This window comes from Sinohyriopsis cumingii, chromosome 13 (genome assembly GCF_028554795.1).
Source record: "Sinohyriopsis cumingii isolate HCF-2022 chromosome 13, ASM2855479v2, whole genome shotgun sequence".
NCBI lineage: Eukaryota > Metazoa > Mollusca > Bivalvia > Unionida > Unionidae > Sinohyriopsis > Sinohyriopsis cumingii.
The window spans coordinates 44,629,650-44,648,748 of record NC_142973.1 but is presented as its reverse complement, the minus strand read 5'-3'; the positions used below and the strand labels follow the sequence as shown (position 1 = coordinate 44,648,748).

The window sequence follows — 19,099 nt, the reverse complement described above, 5'->3', positions numbered from 1 at the left end:
GACTCAGTGTGTTAATTGTCTAAAATAAGACATGACAGTGGAGAATTTACTTATATAGATAGACTAACTGTCAGCTCGACATGTATATTCGATGTGGAAATGTTCATACAGCCTTGATGCGTGGTTGATAACTTTCCATTACATTATTAAACTCAGCTGATGAGCTGCAACTGCAACAAAATGCAATATCTATAGGTGAAAGGTTACCAGAGGGTGTAATTTGCAAAAAGAACCTCCAAGTTTTTTGTCCGGTATGCGGCCATTTTTGTCATTCAGGGTGCAACTACGTTCGACTAATAGAGGTTCTGAAGCTTGTAACTTCCTCAGAGCATGCACTTTTTAATGATGACCATAACGTAAGCATTCTGAGTCTAATGTACTATTTTATGGCACATACCAATTGTCTTCTGCTATGCCTACAACATGTAAGTTTAAATGTTTGTACGGACAAATCCATTTCTGTCACATCTTCGGCCTATTTTTGATTTTCTCGCATTATGTCAACCTGTATAGGCTGGCTACATCTTTCATTATTTACATCTACTAGTGTTTGTTGCTTTTGTTGTTTATTTTTGCTCGTTTGTTTCTTTTTTTCGGAGGGTGTGGGGGTGTTTGTTTATTTTTAACCTTATGAAAGTTTTCTGACTTTAATCAAGTGATTATACTTAATTGTCATATCCTGTAATCTTGTACCGGAGAAATAAAGATGCTAGTAATGATAATAGCTGACAAGTATCCTTCAGAGAAATTTAATATAATTTATATACAAATTTAATTTGAATTGAATACGGCTGACAATCAGGGCACATATACGCAGATACCGATGAATCAGGTCATTTGCAGACGATTTTGAGTCGCGGCAGTCATAAATTTAGCTGTATGAAAGACAAGCTAACAGCAGGTCTCATATCGGTTAGCCTAAATTTGCCACTCTCAAGATAGTCATGCTGCGACAAAAATAGCACCTATGTTAATAACAGTAATTTACGAGAAAAAAGTTTGTTTTTAATTTATTTTGTTTTTACTTTTAACCGATCAATATTTTATAATATCTTCTTGAGATTTACAAAATTGTTTTAAGTTGGAATCCGACCTATATGATCAAATAAGAATCTTTGCGGCCCTTTAAAATAGCGGACGATGACATCATCTGAGGATGCTCTATAACTGAGACAAATATTAAACGTCATTGGCATATCTTGTTGAACCACCATGAATAATTTAGAACCCATGGCCCTGCCTAGTGTCGCATGTTATTCATATTGTTCGTAGTTTTGTTATTTATTTATTTATTTATTTATTTATTTATTTGTTTACTTATTTATGTTGTACATTCAAGGTTATTTCTCTTCATATTCTCTAAAATATCATCGCACTTTCGAGTTTTAAAAGATAATCAACACACGAAGTTGGAATAGATAGAATCGAGGTTTATACGTATGACGAATATGACAGATAAATGGTTTTGTATGGCCCATATTTTGTACATGGTTTCATTAAATTGGCAAGATACTAACTGGAATAAAGGACGAACCTTTACCCCACACCCACACACACACACATTTAATGGGAATGCTTAAATATGAACTAAATTTTCCGTGGGAATTAAACTTGGGATACAAATAACAAGAACAGATGCGCTAGCTGGGCCGGTTGAGAAATTGAAATGTGTAACATATTGGTAGTGAAGCATCGAAGCAGCTGTAGGACCGTTACTATATTTCTGGCACGCTGCCGTGGTAGCTATGATGGAAAGCGTTTTTTTTGCACCATTACAAAAGAGTGTACAGATTATGGTGACACGTGTTAAATGTCGTGGTCGGGGTTACCGGCTTTTTATTGGTGACACATTATAATAATTTAATGCATATACCAAAAACATGAAGATAATCCGTCAGTTGCCTATAAATTTCTTAAACCAGATAAAAATTCGATAGAATACCTTCCTCATTGTTGTTGTTGTCGTTGTTGTTGTCGTTGTTGTTGTCGTTGTTGTAGTTGCTGTTGATGATGATGATGATGATGATGATGGTGGTGGTGGTGGTGGTGGTGGTGGTAATGATGATGATGATGACCATGATGATGATGATGATGATGTTTATTTGTAACATAAACCACGGGCTTAATAATACATGCATATATTAAAAAATATAGTGCAACCACAAAACAACAATTTTATGATTAACACACTGGCTGTCTAAATTTGATAGAGTTTGCTAGATAAAACGTAAAATTGTGTAGGACATGAATATTATTATTGATTCTCTGAATAAAGTTATAAAACTTGATGTGATTTGCATTACAATGATCGTATGAAGGTACATAAGCCTTGCCCAGGTTATCATACATGGAACACTTAACAGCGAAGTGAAACTCGTCGTCTATATTTGCACAAAAGGGCGTAGTCTTTCAACATGGGGGATATTTTTCTATCTTCCCATATTTGCCATTATAGGAAAGCTTCCATTTCTGAACACGCATAGCAAGCTAACACGAGTGAAGAGTTAAAAACATCAATGAATATTGTATTGACAACTCAGATCGTTTCTGGTCTTATCACTGAATCGTGATCCATCCCTTGAATTGAACGCTCCATCTAGTTCTTGTTGAAAAATGTCTTTACAACTTCGATATTGTATTTGTTATTGTTACTGTTGATTAAAAGTTTCCTAAATGACATATTTTTAAAGTTTGTTATATTCGTTTTAGCTTGGATCACGCCTGTACAAGTATATAAACTATAACGTTTGAAATGCTCGAAAAGCGCACAAATTGATGACGTCACTGCGGTTTAAAACTGGATTCGACAACTCTCTAGTAAGCTAATTACCACATGAGATGATCCAAATTAAAATTTTACTTGAAAATGTATTGTGTGTGTTTTGTGGGTTTAAAGCCACCATTCTTCAGCACAAGATAGACTATACATGGCGGCCATTATACTTGGTGTAGGAAGAGCCCAGAAAAATCACGGGAAGAACCACCGATCCACGGGTAGCCACTTGCAAGCTTTCTCATTTACTCGCGCTGTTCGAGCCGTGACTCAAACCTACGCGAACAGAGGTGAGATGCGTGTGATCTGTAAGGGCGAACTCGCCTCCCTGGGTCCCCTTATCTTAATGAACTTAAAAAGTGCAATCTACGTGGAAAAAGACTGACACAAAGCTTGATGAAAACGATCACCTGAAATTCCTCAACGATATCTTACAAAATGCTGTATGACTCTTCCATCATCGTGACATTTTAACCATTAATGATACGAAAGTACCCACAAGAATCGGCTCAGTTCTGAGCAGATGACTTATATCTACGATCTGTTGGTAAGAGAAATCCGATTTGAGCAAATAAATTATCTCTACAATCGTTTGGGATTGTTATGTATGTCTATATTATGTGTATTATTTTGATAATAATCGTTTTGTAAAGATCTTAGTTAATTACATTTTTAATGCTGAAATCCTCTGAGCGTAGTTTGTACTGTAAGATGAGTCATGTTTCATTCATACGTTTCAAAGTTTAGTAGAATTAATAGTTTAAATAAACATCACTTGATCCAACAAGGACAAGAGTTATTGTGAATGGAGGGCGTATTTTTGTTTCTGGAAATGGGATCCTGACCTATTTCCGGATTAGCCATTGTAAATCAGCTAATTTATTTACTGATAGAGTATTTCGAAATACCAAAAATGATTCAGTCAATTTTGCTAGTGCATGTTATCTTTCAAAAAAAGTGAGCTATTACGCGGAATTAGACATTCTTAATAGTACTATTGGTCTTGGAAGAGTAATATGAGAGGATTGATTCGTTTATTTATTATAATCATTCTCTGGAATTTCAGTGCTCCAACATTCATGTAAAGATTTTTTGGATATATAATAGCTGTACTGTGATTTCATTCAAAGAGAGATGAATTAATAGCTGTATTCATTGCAATTATTTCATTTAAAAGACAGTTTTGGATTATATCAGTGATCTCTTCTTTACTGTTGACACATCAATACAGTAGTGCCATCAATCAAAACACCTTTGGAACAAATTCGGATCACTCGGAACTATTGGAATTGATAGAACATTAAGGATTTTAGGAATTCATTCACCGTACTGTAAGTTTATTTTATTTTTTTCTGTGTATTCTTTAGCGAAATAAATTTCAATTTTCACTAATACTAAACTTGTTGGGTTTTTTCTCTCTTTCTTGTTACGTAGTTTAAGATTATAGAGTCGTAACAGGATGAAGTGTCCGATTTGAAGGGTCAAGATGAAGGGTTCGATTTGAAGGGTCAGGATGAAGGGTCCGATTTGAAGGGTCAAGATGAAGGGTCCTATCTGAGCAGATGAGTTATCTCAACGATCTGTTGGGATGAAGATTATATTTTAGGGGTTGATGATGATACTGAATTAAATTTGACTGTATACTTTAATTTGAAACCTAACGTGTTTTTTTTAAAGCAAATGTGTCATATAGATTTATGTGACAGAAGACATCAGAAAATAAGAATCAGATACTTAAAACCCAATCTATAATTACATGCGATAAATTTGACCGGCTCGAAATAATCCTGCAATTTTTTGTACATATAATAATGATGTTTCAGTCTGTATGAAGAAAATCCCACTGGAGGTGGTCAAGGTTGATAGAAAGTAATCCGATTGGAGGTAAGGTCTGGTGTTTGTGGACACTTTCATGGTCAAGGCTGATAGAAAGTAAGGACGGATGTTTCGGGACACGTTTTGGGTCGAGATTGATAGAAAGTAATCCGATTGGAGGTAAGGTCTGGTGTTTATGGACACTTTTATGGTCAAGGTTGATAGAAAGTAATCCGATTGGAGGTAAGGTCTGGTGTTTGTGGACACTTTTATGGTCAATGTCGATAGAAAGTAATCCTATTGGAGGTAAGGACGGATGTTTCGGGACACGTTTTGGGTCGAGATTGATAGAAAGTAATCCGATTGGAGGTAAGGTCTGGTGTTTGTGGACACTTTTATGGTCAAGGTTGATAGAAAGTAATCCGATTGGAGGTAAGGTCTGGTGTTTGTGGACACTTTTATGGTCAAGGTTGATAGAAAGTAATCAGATTGGAGGTAAGGTCTGGTGTTTGTGGACACTTCTATGGTCAAGGTTGATAGAAAGTAATCCTATTGGAGGTAAGGACGGATGTTTCGGGACACGTTTTGGGTCGAGATTGATAGGAAGTAATCCGATTGGAGGTAAGGGCTGGTGTTTATGGACACTTTTATGGTCAAGGTTGATAGAAAATAATCCGATTGGAGGTAAGGGCGGGTATTTCGGGACACTTTTATGGTCAAGGTTGATAGAAAGTAATCCGACTGGAGGTAACGTCTGGTGTTTGTGGACACTTTCATGGTCAAGGTTGGTAGAAAGTAATCCGATTGGAGGTAAGGACGGATGTTTCGGGAACGTTTTGGGTCAAGGTTGATAGAAAGTAATCCGATTGGAGGTAAGGTCTGGTGTTTATGGACACTTTTATGGTCAAGGTTGATAGAAAGTAATCCGACTGGAGGTAAGGTCTGGTGTTTGTGGACACTTTTATGGTCAAGGTTGATAGAAAGTAATCCGATTGGAGGTAAGGTCTGGTGTTTGTGGACACTTTTATGGTCAAGGTTGATAGAAAGTAATCAGATTGGAGGTAAGGTCTGGTGTTTGTGGACACTTCTATGGTCAAGGTTGATAGAAAGTAATCCTATTGGAGGTAAGGACGGATGTTTCGGGACACGTTTTGGGTCGAGATTGATAGGAAGTAATCCGATTGGAGGTAAGGGCTGGTGTTTATGGACACTTTTATGGTCAAGGTTGATAGAAAATAATCCGATTGGAGGTAAGGGCGGGTATTTCGGGACACTTTTATGGTCAAGGTTGATAGAAAGTAATCCGACTGGAGGTAACGTCTGGTGTTTGTGGACACTTTCATGGTCAAGGTTGGTAGAAAGTAATCCGATTGGAGGTAAGGACGGATGTTTCGGGAACGTTTTGGGTCAAGGTTGATAGAAAGTAATCCGATTGGAGGTAAGGTCTGGTGTTTATGGACACTTTTATGGTCAAGGTTGATAGAAAGTAATCCGACTGGAGGTAAGGTCTGGTGTTTGTGGACACTTTTATGGTCAAGGTTGATAGAAAGTAATCCTATTGGAGGTAAGGACGGATGTTTTGGGACACGTTTTGGGTCGAGTTTGATAGGAAGTAATCCGATTGGAGGTAAGGTCAGGTGTCTGTGGACACTTCTATGGTCAAGGTTGATAGAAGTTAATCCTATTGGAGGTAAGGACGGATGTTTTGGGACACGTTTTGGGTCGAGTTTGATAGAAAGTATTTTGTGTTAAGCTGAAATGGAATAATCTATAGTTTTCACGCACAATGAATTCATTTAATTCTGCTTTGATAGAGACCCCGCTCACCTTGAACTTTTTCTGCGTTGTGTTCAAACTTGAACAATTAAAGAAAAAGATAATAATAATGTAATAATAATAATAATAATAATAATAATAATAATAATAATAATAATAATAATAATAATAATAGCAATAATAATAATAATAATAATAATAATAATAATAATAATAATAATAATAATAATCATAATAATAATAATAATAATAATAATAATAATAACAACAAGCATTGTCAATACTGTGATGCATCTTTTTTATATCTAAAAGAAGAATGTCATTGTTAAACCAAGATAATAACTTGCGCTTCATATAAGTACTTACAGTTCACTCAAGAAGTTAATTTTAAAAAAAAGTTTTTAAAATAGTAAAATATTTCTGACATTGTTCTCAGAGTAACGTACATTTGAATTTATATATAGTCGGGGATGTAACAACATAAAACTACATTAGATATAATTTTGAATAAAACTAAACAATAACTATTGGAAATATAATATGATTAATTATTTATAAAATACTTGATAGTAAGCGTTATGCAGACCATATTTTTTATTATATAAATTGAGTTCTGATAACCTATTTAACAGTTGTGAAGATTATATTAGTATATATATTTTATATATTTATCTTTCTAATTTTATTTTTATTATTTTATTAATATTTTTTCGTTTTTCTTTTTTTTCTTTTCTTTCTCTTTTCTATTTATTTATTTTCTATACCTCTAATAAGTGTGCATTATACATAATATAAATGTTACTAAAACTGTTTATCTCTATTTATTAATAAATGTTATATATAGTTATCAGTAGAGATATATGTATCTTTAAGATCCAGTTTTATATATATTTTTATGTATTAAGATATCATTAATCTTTGCTGTATATGCACATCTCCATGTAAATTATTCGTTAAAGTATAAGATAATTACGTTAAAAATGTCATCTTGTTTATGTCATATTGTTTATTTCATTGATCACTTTGAAACAACATATTTAATGACGTAAGCAATGATATTGAATTCAGTTTGAATTCAGTCTGATGAAGCATTAAAGCGAAAACCGGTCACACATTATACGTGTTGGTGTTGTTTATTTTATATATATATATATATATATATATATATATATATATATATATATATATATATATATATATATATATATATATATATATATATATATATATATATATATATATATATATATATATATAAACTCCTAAATGAATAGACATAATCAACTTATGTTCCTTACTTTGTAAGCAAAATTGTTCAGGTTCCAGTTTCAGCATTTTAAATTATATTCCAAGAAACCCGTCTAACAGAGCATGATCAAAGTAATACAACAGTAAAAAATTCAAATATATTTTGCGATAACTTACCGTGCCAAGATTGGATAATAATGAAATAATAATGAAATAACACACATAAATGAACGTATTCTACATTAATGGATAAGACACTTGTAATTTTATCATAATATAATAAAATATATTAGTACTTCTAATTGTCATGACAACTGCTAGATTTGTAACAAACAACTTAATCTTCCTTTTGGTTTTGTACATCATTAGTAACAACAACAAACTTTTAAATTTAGAAAATAAAGTCCGTAGTCCGTATATTTTTACATAAAATAAGTGGCGCGCACACACAATGACACACACACGCATACACAGACACAGACAGACAGACAGACACACACACACACACATTTCCTTCCTTGCCAATAGAAGAAAATTCAGTTTAAATGATCAAGTGATTTTAGAAACTTGTTTTAGCTATATCCCTACGTTGCAAGAAAACGAATAAAATCATCTGGTCTTTGTTAGCTGACAGCTGCTTTGAGAAGTCAGTAATCTGTAAAGCCGAGCGCCTTAGACCACTCGGACATCCGTGGGTCCCCGAATCTTGGATCAGAGTCGAGAATTCTACCTGAAAACACTTCTTAGTATCGAAATTTGGTCATTCATTATGAAAATGTACGGTGAAAAATATTAATGTTGCATAAAAGGAAAAGGAAAGACTATTTACAATAATCACATGAGGATTATTAAATGAATGGTTCAACGAACTAGAGTGGATCTTTACTCCTCTGAGAGGCCATAGGGTTCATTGATAATAGCATATATCGAAAATGTCATAATTTACATTCCTTGTTCGCTTACCACAACACTACGTGTTTAATCTTTTTCATTTTCTTTCTTTTTTTCTTTTATTTTCTTTCTTTTCTGAATGGTGTCGTCATGATAACAGTTTGTGTGGGGGTGGGGGTGGGGTAAAGGCTTTCCGATATTTAATCATGAATATTGTCAATATATCAACTGTAATCAGTTCAGTAAAAATAATGGCATTACCACCATCATTTTGGGGGATAATGGAATTAATCGCAATCTTCGCTCACACTGGTGAAAAGGGAGATAACAGATATAAGACTCAAGATTCTGGGACAATTGCAAAAATTGATGCTCATTTTTAACCAGAAATATGGCGATCACAAATTCGTGACCGATTAGGACAGGACAGATATTCACCACTTTTCAATGAGAGTCCTGATCGAAATCCAGTGTAATCTATAAGGGGTATTATTTTTAAGTCATTTTACCTGGTGTATTAGTCATTTTGTCTGGTGTATTAGTCATTTGTCTGGTGTATTAGTCATTTGCCTGGTGTATTAGTCATTTGCAAAGGTTTGGCGTCATAATGAGCATTTTTAATAACGTTTCTTCCGTACCTGCTAACAAAATATTTTCTGATAAAATTATCCGGTTATTGTAATTCTGTCATGCTAAGAAAACTAAAACCCTAATATTTCCTGATAAGTTCTTAAGTTATTGTGCTTTCTCTCCATCTGTGTGTTTGTCACGCTTTCTTGTCATATTCATTCGGAGGAATCATACCAAACTGACTTAAAAATGGTTGCTGATATTGTAATTGTGCATACCAGTTGTACCCTCAGAAGAAGGCCCGGAGTTGTCTAAAAAGGTTTAATTCATGACGGTGGCAGTTATGCAGACATCTTTAAATTGTTCTCAGAAATTTCTTGGAAGAAACACATTTATGTGATGGGTATTTGCATGTGAAATATTTTTACGAATGATGGTATAAATTTGTTTTGCTACCTAAACTGGGTTGGGTTGGGCGGAGGGGGAGGGGAAGCACCACTTATGCAATTTTATATCGGATTTTCTTTCCTTCGTTTGCTAAGAGTTTGTTAAATTAGATAGTATTATCCGGTTTGTATAGTGTTGCGTTATGCAATGACCACGAATTTTTCTTGAAGGTTTGCATGAAATGCAATCTGGTGTGTTTTTAATTCTTAATACAAAAGAGCTATATCAGTGATTTTTGTTGGGGACAAGATTTACAACGACAAACATCAATTCCGACTTCGGTATCTCAGTGTACTTCACTAGCTGTATCTACATGTATTGTATATTCATACCTTAACGTGTAAAGGCTTTTATAAATCATGTAGTTTTTAATTTGTTTCGTTTTATGAGAATTAAGAAATTTGAGAAGGTAAGCCGGAACTCAGGACCATACGGTCTGTTTTATTCTGTTTTAATACATTACAGTCTTTATCGGGCCACTTATCTAAAAATCACAAGGGCGAAGTACAATCTTATCGTTTGTTACTTTTTTTTTTAATGCGCATCGGGCGATTGAGTACGAGATACCACAATCCGTGATTCATTTCCGTTGCGTCTTTACAATTTTGTAATATAAGGCAAAAACTCCTGTCCCAGGAATAAGTAACCACTTATTGTGTATATCAACACAATTTTTACAGGTATGCGTGCTTGGAATAAATTTCACCATACTCTTAAAAAATTGGCAATAAAGATATGAATGAACGATATAGAAATTACTGAATGAAAAGGAAAGGGCACATTAATTTTCGAACAGTCAAAGTACGCCCCTAGCAACATGCACAGAAGAAAGAAAATGAAACGGAACTTAGATTTATCAATTTTATAAAGAGAATCCCTTTGCATCACAGCTTAACGACTATAGTTATAGAGTCAGAAAGTGTTCCAAAGCATAAATTGTGTGATAAAAGACGCACAGTAATCTAGCTAATCACACATGCAGATATCATGTTAGTTATCCATCATTGTATTCCTCTTTTTCTCTCTCTCTCTCTCTCTCTCTCTCTCTCTCTCTCTCTCTCTATATATATATATATATATATATATATATATATATATATATATATATATATATATATATATATATATATATATATATATATATATATATATATATATATATATATATATTAGTATTTATTTAGCTAAAAATTTACCCCATTTACATTTTGGTTTGAACTTTAACTAACCTTAGTCCTTTCTCTATTATTTTCAAGGGCACTGTGTGTAAATGTTCCACGATCATAAAATTTGCGTACATAGCGAGACAAATATTATATTCAAATTCAATAAAACATTCTTAAACATCAGTCTGGTTACTAACAATGAACAAATCGCAAATATTATATTTGCCGAGACGGTGAATTGACTATAATATGGGAAAAACAGATGACTGAAATTACATATATAGTCCTTGGTATAAACTTTACGTTTGCCGCCTTACACAGGGACTGGACTTTTACATGAAAACAAATCTAACACAGGATTAAGTTGGAATCATGTTGTATTTTTGTCTAATTTGGTTACATAGCGGGAACTTATTCATCAAATGTACAAATCTAATAGCCAAATCGAGCCAAAAATTTAATTTCACGCTTGTGTCAGCGCAAGGAGTCAATAGTGCTTTATTAGACTGAATACCACCTGTGACACGCTCATACCGCGCTCGGCATCTCTATGGCATTTTATCAATAACCCCGATGACATATTTAGGACGTATTGAGGACTTCGTAAACCAAGTTACGTTTCGCCTTTGTTAATCGTACCAAGGAATATACCTATATCAATAGTATAAACCTTTTACCAAACTATCCAATTGTCCCTTGTATAATGAGTATAATTTCGTTTTTAATAAAGCTTGAATGCGCTTTGGGCAGCGATTCTAATATAGTACAAATTATTGGAGGCGCGAAATACCTTCAGCAAAAGCATAGCAGACGGCGAAGTGGGGCGAGTAATTATCATGAAAGTAGTTCCGGCTGACACCAATTTCCCACGCTTAATACAACTACAGCTGGTGTCCTGTACCTTGACAATCTTCATAGCCCGTGTCGGCACATCTGTGTCATACAAAAACAATAACAAACAATAAATCCCATATTAAACGGACAAAATTATTAACGGATAAAATGTACATGAAATAAGTGCAATAATTAGAGTAAAGCTTATGCACATTAGCATATGGTGTGCGCAAATGTATGCAAGAGAGAACTATTTTCGATATGTGCGCGGATACGTCGAACGAATCACCAACCGGCGAATAGCTTATTTATAGGATCTGTTAAACGTTAAGGATGGTCAGTCAAGAAGTTGAATCAAGGGAAGGAGTGTTGTTTCATACTCTGCTTACTCAGACGCAGGAAATTCATCCGTTATCTTTAATCAAATTAGTAGTGTTCACTATTTGAGGTAAGTGCTTATTGTTACAATTATTTCTTAATTTTGTGAAAAACAGACTCATAAAAATCGGTTGTTATACCGAAATCAATTTAAAAAGAAAGTTTGCCAAAGCAACTTCAGCAGATGTCTAGATCATGTGTCGCGTGCATTATTATTATTATTATTAGTAGTAGTAGTAGTATTGGATACCGCTAAGTCATTATGAATTTATCAGAAAGAATTATATAGTATGGCATGAACAGTCGAAATATTTAGCAGCAGTTTAAGACGGCTGTTTAGTTTACAAGTTTCATTTTAATTAAGTTTACTCGTGTAAACAAACACAATAATCCTTGTCACTGCGATATTGACATCAATCATTGCATCGATTATATTATTCAATTGAAAATAAATAAATGATGGGGATACCATGTGAATGAAAATTCTAAATAAGGAGAAGAAAAAGAAAATGATCCGACAGGCCAGTCATCACGCGTATCAATATTTATCGCTTATTGATTGGCAATAAAATCCATTAAATTTGTCTTTAAAAGTAATATCCACTGTTCTTTGAGGAATGAATCAACTGCATGTATTTAAAATCACGATCGCTGTAATACAACACGTCAGTATGGAGAATCGAACAAACATTTATCAGCATCGTGTCTGTACGTATGTACGTGTCGATATGGATGCGACGCATCACTAAATCTAATGTGTGTAAGAACAATGAAGCGACGCTTTTATTTAAAGATGTTACTGAAATTCCATTTTAATGCGTCACCGTTCATCTCTGTCAAATGCACTTATTTAGTCATGGTGTTTGTGAGCGATAAATTGACCTGTCCTTCATTCAAACAGTATATTGACCTGTCCTTCATTTAAACAGATGGTCAAGTTCCAGTCTGCCCTGAAAAGTCGTTCCCTTTCGCAGATGGTGGCTAAGAAGCACCTGAAGGGTCATCTGAAGAGAATAAGAGACAGGGAATATTCACGTTTAAGGGCAATGGTCCCTTCCATTGCAGCGAAAGAAAAGGTTTCCAAGGTAAAGAAACAAAAGGACGAAATAAAAATCGCATACGGTACAATGCGCCGTTTTGTGTATTGAAAGGGTCAGAGGTCAAAACAAATATGCCTATTCAGAACACGTTACAGTTCATGTCAGGTACGCTTTGGACTAATAATTTATCAACGTGCGGTACCTTTATGGATACCGTTCATTTAACGGTTTAGAAACTGATACGATATAAAGACAAAGAAAGAAAAAGAAACATAAAAGGAATACTTTTGTGAGCAGTAGTACAGATCTGTGTACTTTAGAACCCTGTAATTTTGCAAAAATAAATTGTTTAGTGTTTTTTAATAGCTCTGATAAAGAAATTATCGGACGGAAAGACCGACAAGTGGAATACTTCAGTACAATCATTTAGAATCAAGCCTCTTTCTCTCTCTCTCTCTCTCTCTCTCTCTCTCCATTTTTTATTTAATGTCTTTCGTTAGCCTTCTTGGCACCCTTTCTCAAAAACTGCAAGTGCACTGTACAAAGTTATGACTGTTTGTCAAAGACGGAACGTTTCGCACCCCGTCATTAAAGTGACATTTGTGGTTTCCTAGTGACATTCCCTGATCTGTGGTCTTATTATATAATCCAGAAAAGTTTATAATATCAGGCATGAAGTCAAAACATTCCGTAAATACCGATTTCACTTTAACAAACGAAAAATGCTCTTATCAAGATGTCAATCGCCTTCTTTAACGGGTACTACCGACCAGACGTCATTTTGCCTACCTGAGCGTAAGTGGGTTACTTCATTTAAATTATAATCCAAAATGACCAGCATCTAGAAATTCTAAATTTTCAAACTTTTTTAAAAAAAACTTGTGTCATTCATTTACAATAAATGACGTGGATACAGTTACAATCAAAGAGTAAACAACCTTGTTGAATTTGGACAACTGTAGATTAGTGGAATGCTTCAGACATCGCATACAATCTTTAACCAGTAAAAAAAAAAAACAATATCCATTTTCTCATCATGCTTCAAATACAACAGGGAATATCAAATACCATTTTTTCTCGTAATTAATGTAACAATATCAAAATGAAAAACATATTCAAATTCCAAAAATTCACGCCGGAATAGATAATACAGAAGAGAAAGAGAGCAATAATAAACCAAACATTTTCTTTTCTGCATGAAACATTTAAAAGAATATAATTATGCAGTTTTAATTGAAAATGTCACAGGAATGAAGATATGATATACCTATTATTGTTACATTTATTTCTTCATTTAAATATAATAGTATTGTAAATAACAATGCAGTAGTCCAGTTTCATCACCAATCGCACGAGTAATACATCTTGGAACAAAACGTGTCTGTTACAGGGTTTAAAGAAACCTCAATGCTTTTTACCGACTCTGCTCTGCATACATCTATGTTTTTCATTCATGTTTTCAGCTAATTTTAACAGCTCTTTAGTTTTTCTCCTTGTTAATATCTCTCAGTATTCAAGATTGACATTCCTCTTTAATAGATTTACATAATCACGTAGGTGACCTCGAGGAAGGTAGAGAATGACTCACACATTGTGGTATGTTTGTTTATTCTACAGGTGGAAGTGATAGAAGAGGCAGTCAAGTATATAGACGAACTTCACAGAGCATTGTTAGAGCGTCTTAGTGGGGCGAAAGGTAAAAACACAATGAAATCTATGATCCCGTTTAGTTCTGTAGAATCTATCTATCTATCTATCTATCTATCTATCTATCTATCTATCTATCTATCTATCTATCTATCTATCACTGTCCGTTTAATTGGTAGGGGAGACAGGCAAGACACTTTGGAATTTTCGGCCGCCAGAAAACTTAGAATGAAAAAAATTGGAAATAAAATCCCAGTCACCGCCCTCTCCCCTTCCGAAAGTAAATGGTGTATCACAAATAAATCGATCCTAATTTATCATTGTATTGCAAAAGTTCACCAGTATCCCCAGTTGTGTCTGTCTGTCCGTGTGTCTGCATCTATTGTTGCAAACGGGCATCTCTGTATGTAAAAGCCATCGATGGAGCGAGTGAGTACATTTTATTAATTAATTCGAATACCAGCGGGTTGCTGCAAGTAACTGAAGGTATATATTGACACCGTCACAAAGGAGCCATTCCTATACTCGCCCTGGCAGCGAAGGGGAACACACCCTTTCTGAAGATCACCGAGTTAGCTGACATACCAACGGTTAGCCGGACTACATTTACATACAAAGAAAATCGGGGACAGGTGTTCAACCTGATAAATATTCCACGGGCTTGGACACTTTCTAATAATTCCTTTCTCTTGCCTGGGGATATTCCTAATTGTCGAATACATTAATTGCTCCAGGGAAAGGATATAAGCGGCATAAACGACTATTCATGCCTGTGTGTATTTACTTTTTCTTCACCAGAATGTACTGAATATTATCATTCGACCTATTAAATTTCCGAGTAAAATACACTATATATATATATATATATATATATATATATATATATATATATATATATATATATATATATATATATATATATATATATATACACACACACACACACACACACACACCACGATAAAGTATATATCATTCAAATGTGCCGTTATGATCTGATGATATGTACGTTCGGGAATATTTCAGCAAATAAAAACAGTTTTCACATTGTTTTCGGGCAAGAAAAAATGCCTGGTTTAACATCAAAGCAATGGAGATATTTAGTTCGTTTATTGTGACATGACAGATTTTAGAGCAAATTTTCGTCTTTTGCAGCCAAAGTGGATGACTTCAACAAGTTGTCAGACGAAAATGTAAGGCAAATGATGCGTAACGTCATGTCCTTCACCTTTAACCCTTCACCTCAGGTTGTTGTCATGGAGCGACAACAAAGGTTGCCTAGCTACTTGAGAGAAAAGAGAAGACTAAAGCCCACTCGATTTTCATAGAGGTTTGTGTTTTCGAATCTATAATACTTAATAATCTTTGTTAAGCTCCCCCCCCCCCGAAAATCCAGACTTTATTCTCTCCCATACACAATACCGATGCAGTTAAGGCCATAGTGAGTCTATAAGTTGATGATAATTTTCACAGAAAAGGCTAAAAAAACAAAATTCATAACGAGAGATGATACAGCAGGAATAAGGAGTGTGTTAAACCCACCAGCACCACCAGATACCAAACAGTACCAAGTATCAAACGTTTTGCCTTTAGTAACCATGTTATTGTTAATTTCTAATGACACGCGAGTTTATGAATATCTTATAGAATGTTAAAGATGCACGTACAATTTTGGTGAAATCTGCCAACTTTTTAGCCCGTAATATTTTATTGCAGATGACAGAAATTGTCCTAAAGAATTATACAGTGATATCCTATAGCGATTCCTCTCTAACTAAAAATGTAATTTTTACGGTCATAAACTGTTGCTATGCAACATGCTGCTTCAAGATTGACAGACACGGTTTCCGAGCATAAATATATCATTCCATCGTGCAGTTGGCACAATAATGACGCTTTTATGATGAAAAAAAGGAAAAAAAGCAATTTTATTTTTTGATTGAAAAGTTCAATGAGGCACACAAACAACCACTTCTTGCATTATTTATATTTTATATATCCATCACTGAAGACAAATAAACCAATGAATTATTCCATGCATACAAATACTATCCGTATTCATGTATTTCCTTAAGTATAAAGAACATAATAAAAACGATCGATATTGATAACTGAAACGGACAGGTTGTGTGCATTACATTTACAATAATATCATAAAGTTGTATGCGTCTAAATTTATCAAGACACCGTTACACATTGTGATATATAGAAACAGGTGCAGGTTGTTTTCACTTTTAATTTGCATGCCATTTTTTATATTTATGGATGATTTCAGGTACCGAAAAGGGTCAGATACATTCAGTTCCTATTCGAAATGGGTGGGGGAAAAAAAGCAACCCAAATTATCTTGGAAATGCTAGGGAAATCTTATTGTTCAAGTATCGTGTGTTAACTGGTTTCACAATGCTGAATTCTAATGTAGACTTTTCACCAGCTTAATATATATTTTTTAGACTTCTGTGATTCATTCAGTGCTAAGCAAATTATATTCAATAGATATTCTTTAAATAAATGTTGTTTTTAACGTCATTGTCCGAGCTAAATAATTTCGTTCGGTTTCGGCTAGAGGTCACGTGCCAGTGTGTGCTTTACATACAATGTACGTCATTTGACTATAATGCAGTTCTTATTTTTTCGTTCCAGAATGCAGCATTCATCGGAGGAAGTGACATGGTGCAATAAGTTTAAGCTTGTCTGTGATATATTATTATATTCATATATATTGTATCAACTTTAACTGCATGACATCATTTACAATAACCCTGGATCTACGTGTGAAGTCATTTTGGAAAATCACGTGAAGCAAACATTTGAATGTATGCATTTGATTAGGTGAACGATCCCGACGTAATGAGATTACTGTTGAAGAGTTATGTAGATTGTTAACATTCGAATCGGTTCCGGAAACAAGCATATTTCTTCCGCAAAGATATAGTTATGGATAGGAAAGATGCAGTTTTTACACACCTGGATTTAATATGGCTGCAACTGGACTGTCTGTGTATCATTTGTCTACAAATGATTCTGTTGAATCTCACACGTGAGCGGTGAACAACATATTTGTACACATGAATGTAGATCTAAACACAGTTTTTACAAGGAGCATACCACCAACTATCATCACGTTTCCTGTTTGAAAAACAAGAATCCATTCAAATTTGGGAATTAGAATATCATTATTACGACAGAAAACAGTCCATAAAAATGGAAGTTTCCACTCCACTGAGGTACATGTAACAGAAGAATACACATAATAACGTCACATGGCTGGACTACAACATTAAAAGGATTGATTGTGCAAAGCCAGAAACAAGACATATCTACCAAGGTTCGTATCATTAGAGAGAAAAAAAATTGCATCATATTTAAGAACTTTTTCCATAACAGTAGCATGTACAATGGAAGGTCCAGATGGTTATGCCGTACTTTCCGATGACAGACTTTGACGCTGACAGCGTAAACTTCTAATATCTTGCTATAAAGGTTGAATGCTAATTCAAGCAAGTGCCTAAATTGCATTAAAGGGAGAAATTATATTGCAAAAACAATTTAGACTATATGTATTGTACTTGGAAGATGCGGTCTTTCACGTTCATATCAAATTTATATCATTTCGTAAAATCCTCAGAACGATTTCAATAATGCAGTGTGTAAAACTGCCTTGGACTCGCACACACCGCGCGCGTGTGTGTGTGCGTATATTACTGTGCACGCTGATTGTGATGATTAAAGGTTCAAAGAGCATGCGCAGGTGCATAGGTATGGTAGGATTGACTCTCTAGTCCTGCAATCATTTTCCAATCATTATCGATTTATCTCATGCCCAGATTCACATCTCCTTGTAGTTTTATAAAGAGAAAATTAGAAAACATTATTAAATCCTTAGAAGTGTTTATATTAGGTCATTTATTTCTGAAATTTTTAATCGGTGTTGGATGGAAAATCATTGATATATTAACCTTTATTTGATTTTATTTGGCTCTAAATTTTTAGTAATTTGGCTAGCATTTGGATCTACAGTGATCATCTTGTTTTATTTTCAGAAAGATTTCGAGTAGACGATGCCTCAGGATAACATGATCGGGACTCCTCGGCGTACTTGGTGTTTCCATCTTTTTCTGGTACCTCCATTTGCCCACACTGCATGAATTGGATTATTCTGAGAGTATTTTTATATTGTTGTAGTCAGTATTAATAATTTTGTAATATTTATTCTGTGTTCGATAGCTTCCAGTGCTTGTAATGTTAATTGCCATAAATAAAAATGCTTTACCATTCTGAGTCTGAATTTGTGATCTAGTCCCCCATATCTCTCTCTCTCTCTCTCTCTCTCTCTCTCTCTCTCTCTCTTGGGTACTGAACCAAACGACGAATGAAATAAGCTGACTTCCGGTTGTGAAACAGGACAGCAGACCAACAAACAGATAATCCATGTCAATGGAAAAGGCGGTTTTGTTAACTCCAAATACGTGTACCACTTGATCATCCAATAAATAAAACTATAATGTGTGATC

The 19,099-nt window shown here is 34.3% G+C and overlaps 1 protein-coding gene across 1 annotated transcript; it reads left to right on the top strand.

Annotated features, from left to right (window-relative positions):
* The first annotated feature begins 11,846 nt into the window (after positions 1–11,846).
* LOC149785327 (uncharacterized) lies at positions 11,847–18,864 on the top strand. The gene is made up of 6 exons (XM_089979225.1): positions 11,847–11,968; positions 12,828–12,983; positions 14,556–14,634; positions 15,741–15,915; positions 17,229–17,913; positions 18,629–18,864. The coding sequence occupies exons 2-4, from the start codon at positions 12,828–12,830 to the stop codon at positions 15,911–15,913; spliced, it is 408 nt and encodes a 135-aa protein (XP_089835351.1). The 5' UTR covers positions 11,847–11,968; the 3' UTR covers positions 15,914–15,915; positions 17,229–17,913; positions 18,629–18,864.
* Positions 18,865–19,099: the final 235 nt, after the last annotated feature.

Excerpts from the sequence above, each read along its gene's own strand:
- LOC149785327 (XM_089979225.1), top strand. The coding sequence starts at position 12,828 with ATGGTCAAGTTCCAGTCTGCCCTGAAAAGTCGTTCCCTTTCGCAGATG. Across the intron at positions 12,984-14,555 it reads CGAAAGAAAAGGTTTCCAAG|GTGGAAGTGATAGAAGAGGC; the intron begins GTAAAGAAACAA and ends TTTATTCTACAG. Across the intron at positions 14,635-15,740 it reads GCGTCTTAGTGGGGCGAAAG|CCAAAGTGGATGACTTCAAC; the intron begins GTAAAAACACAA and ends CGTCTTTTGCAG.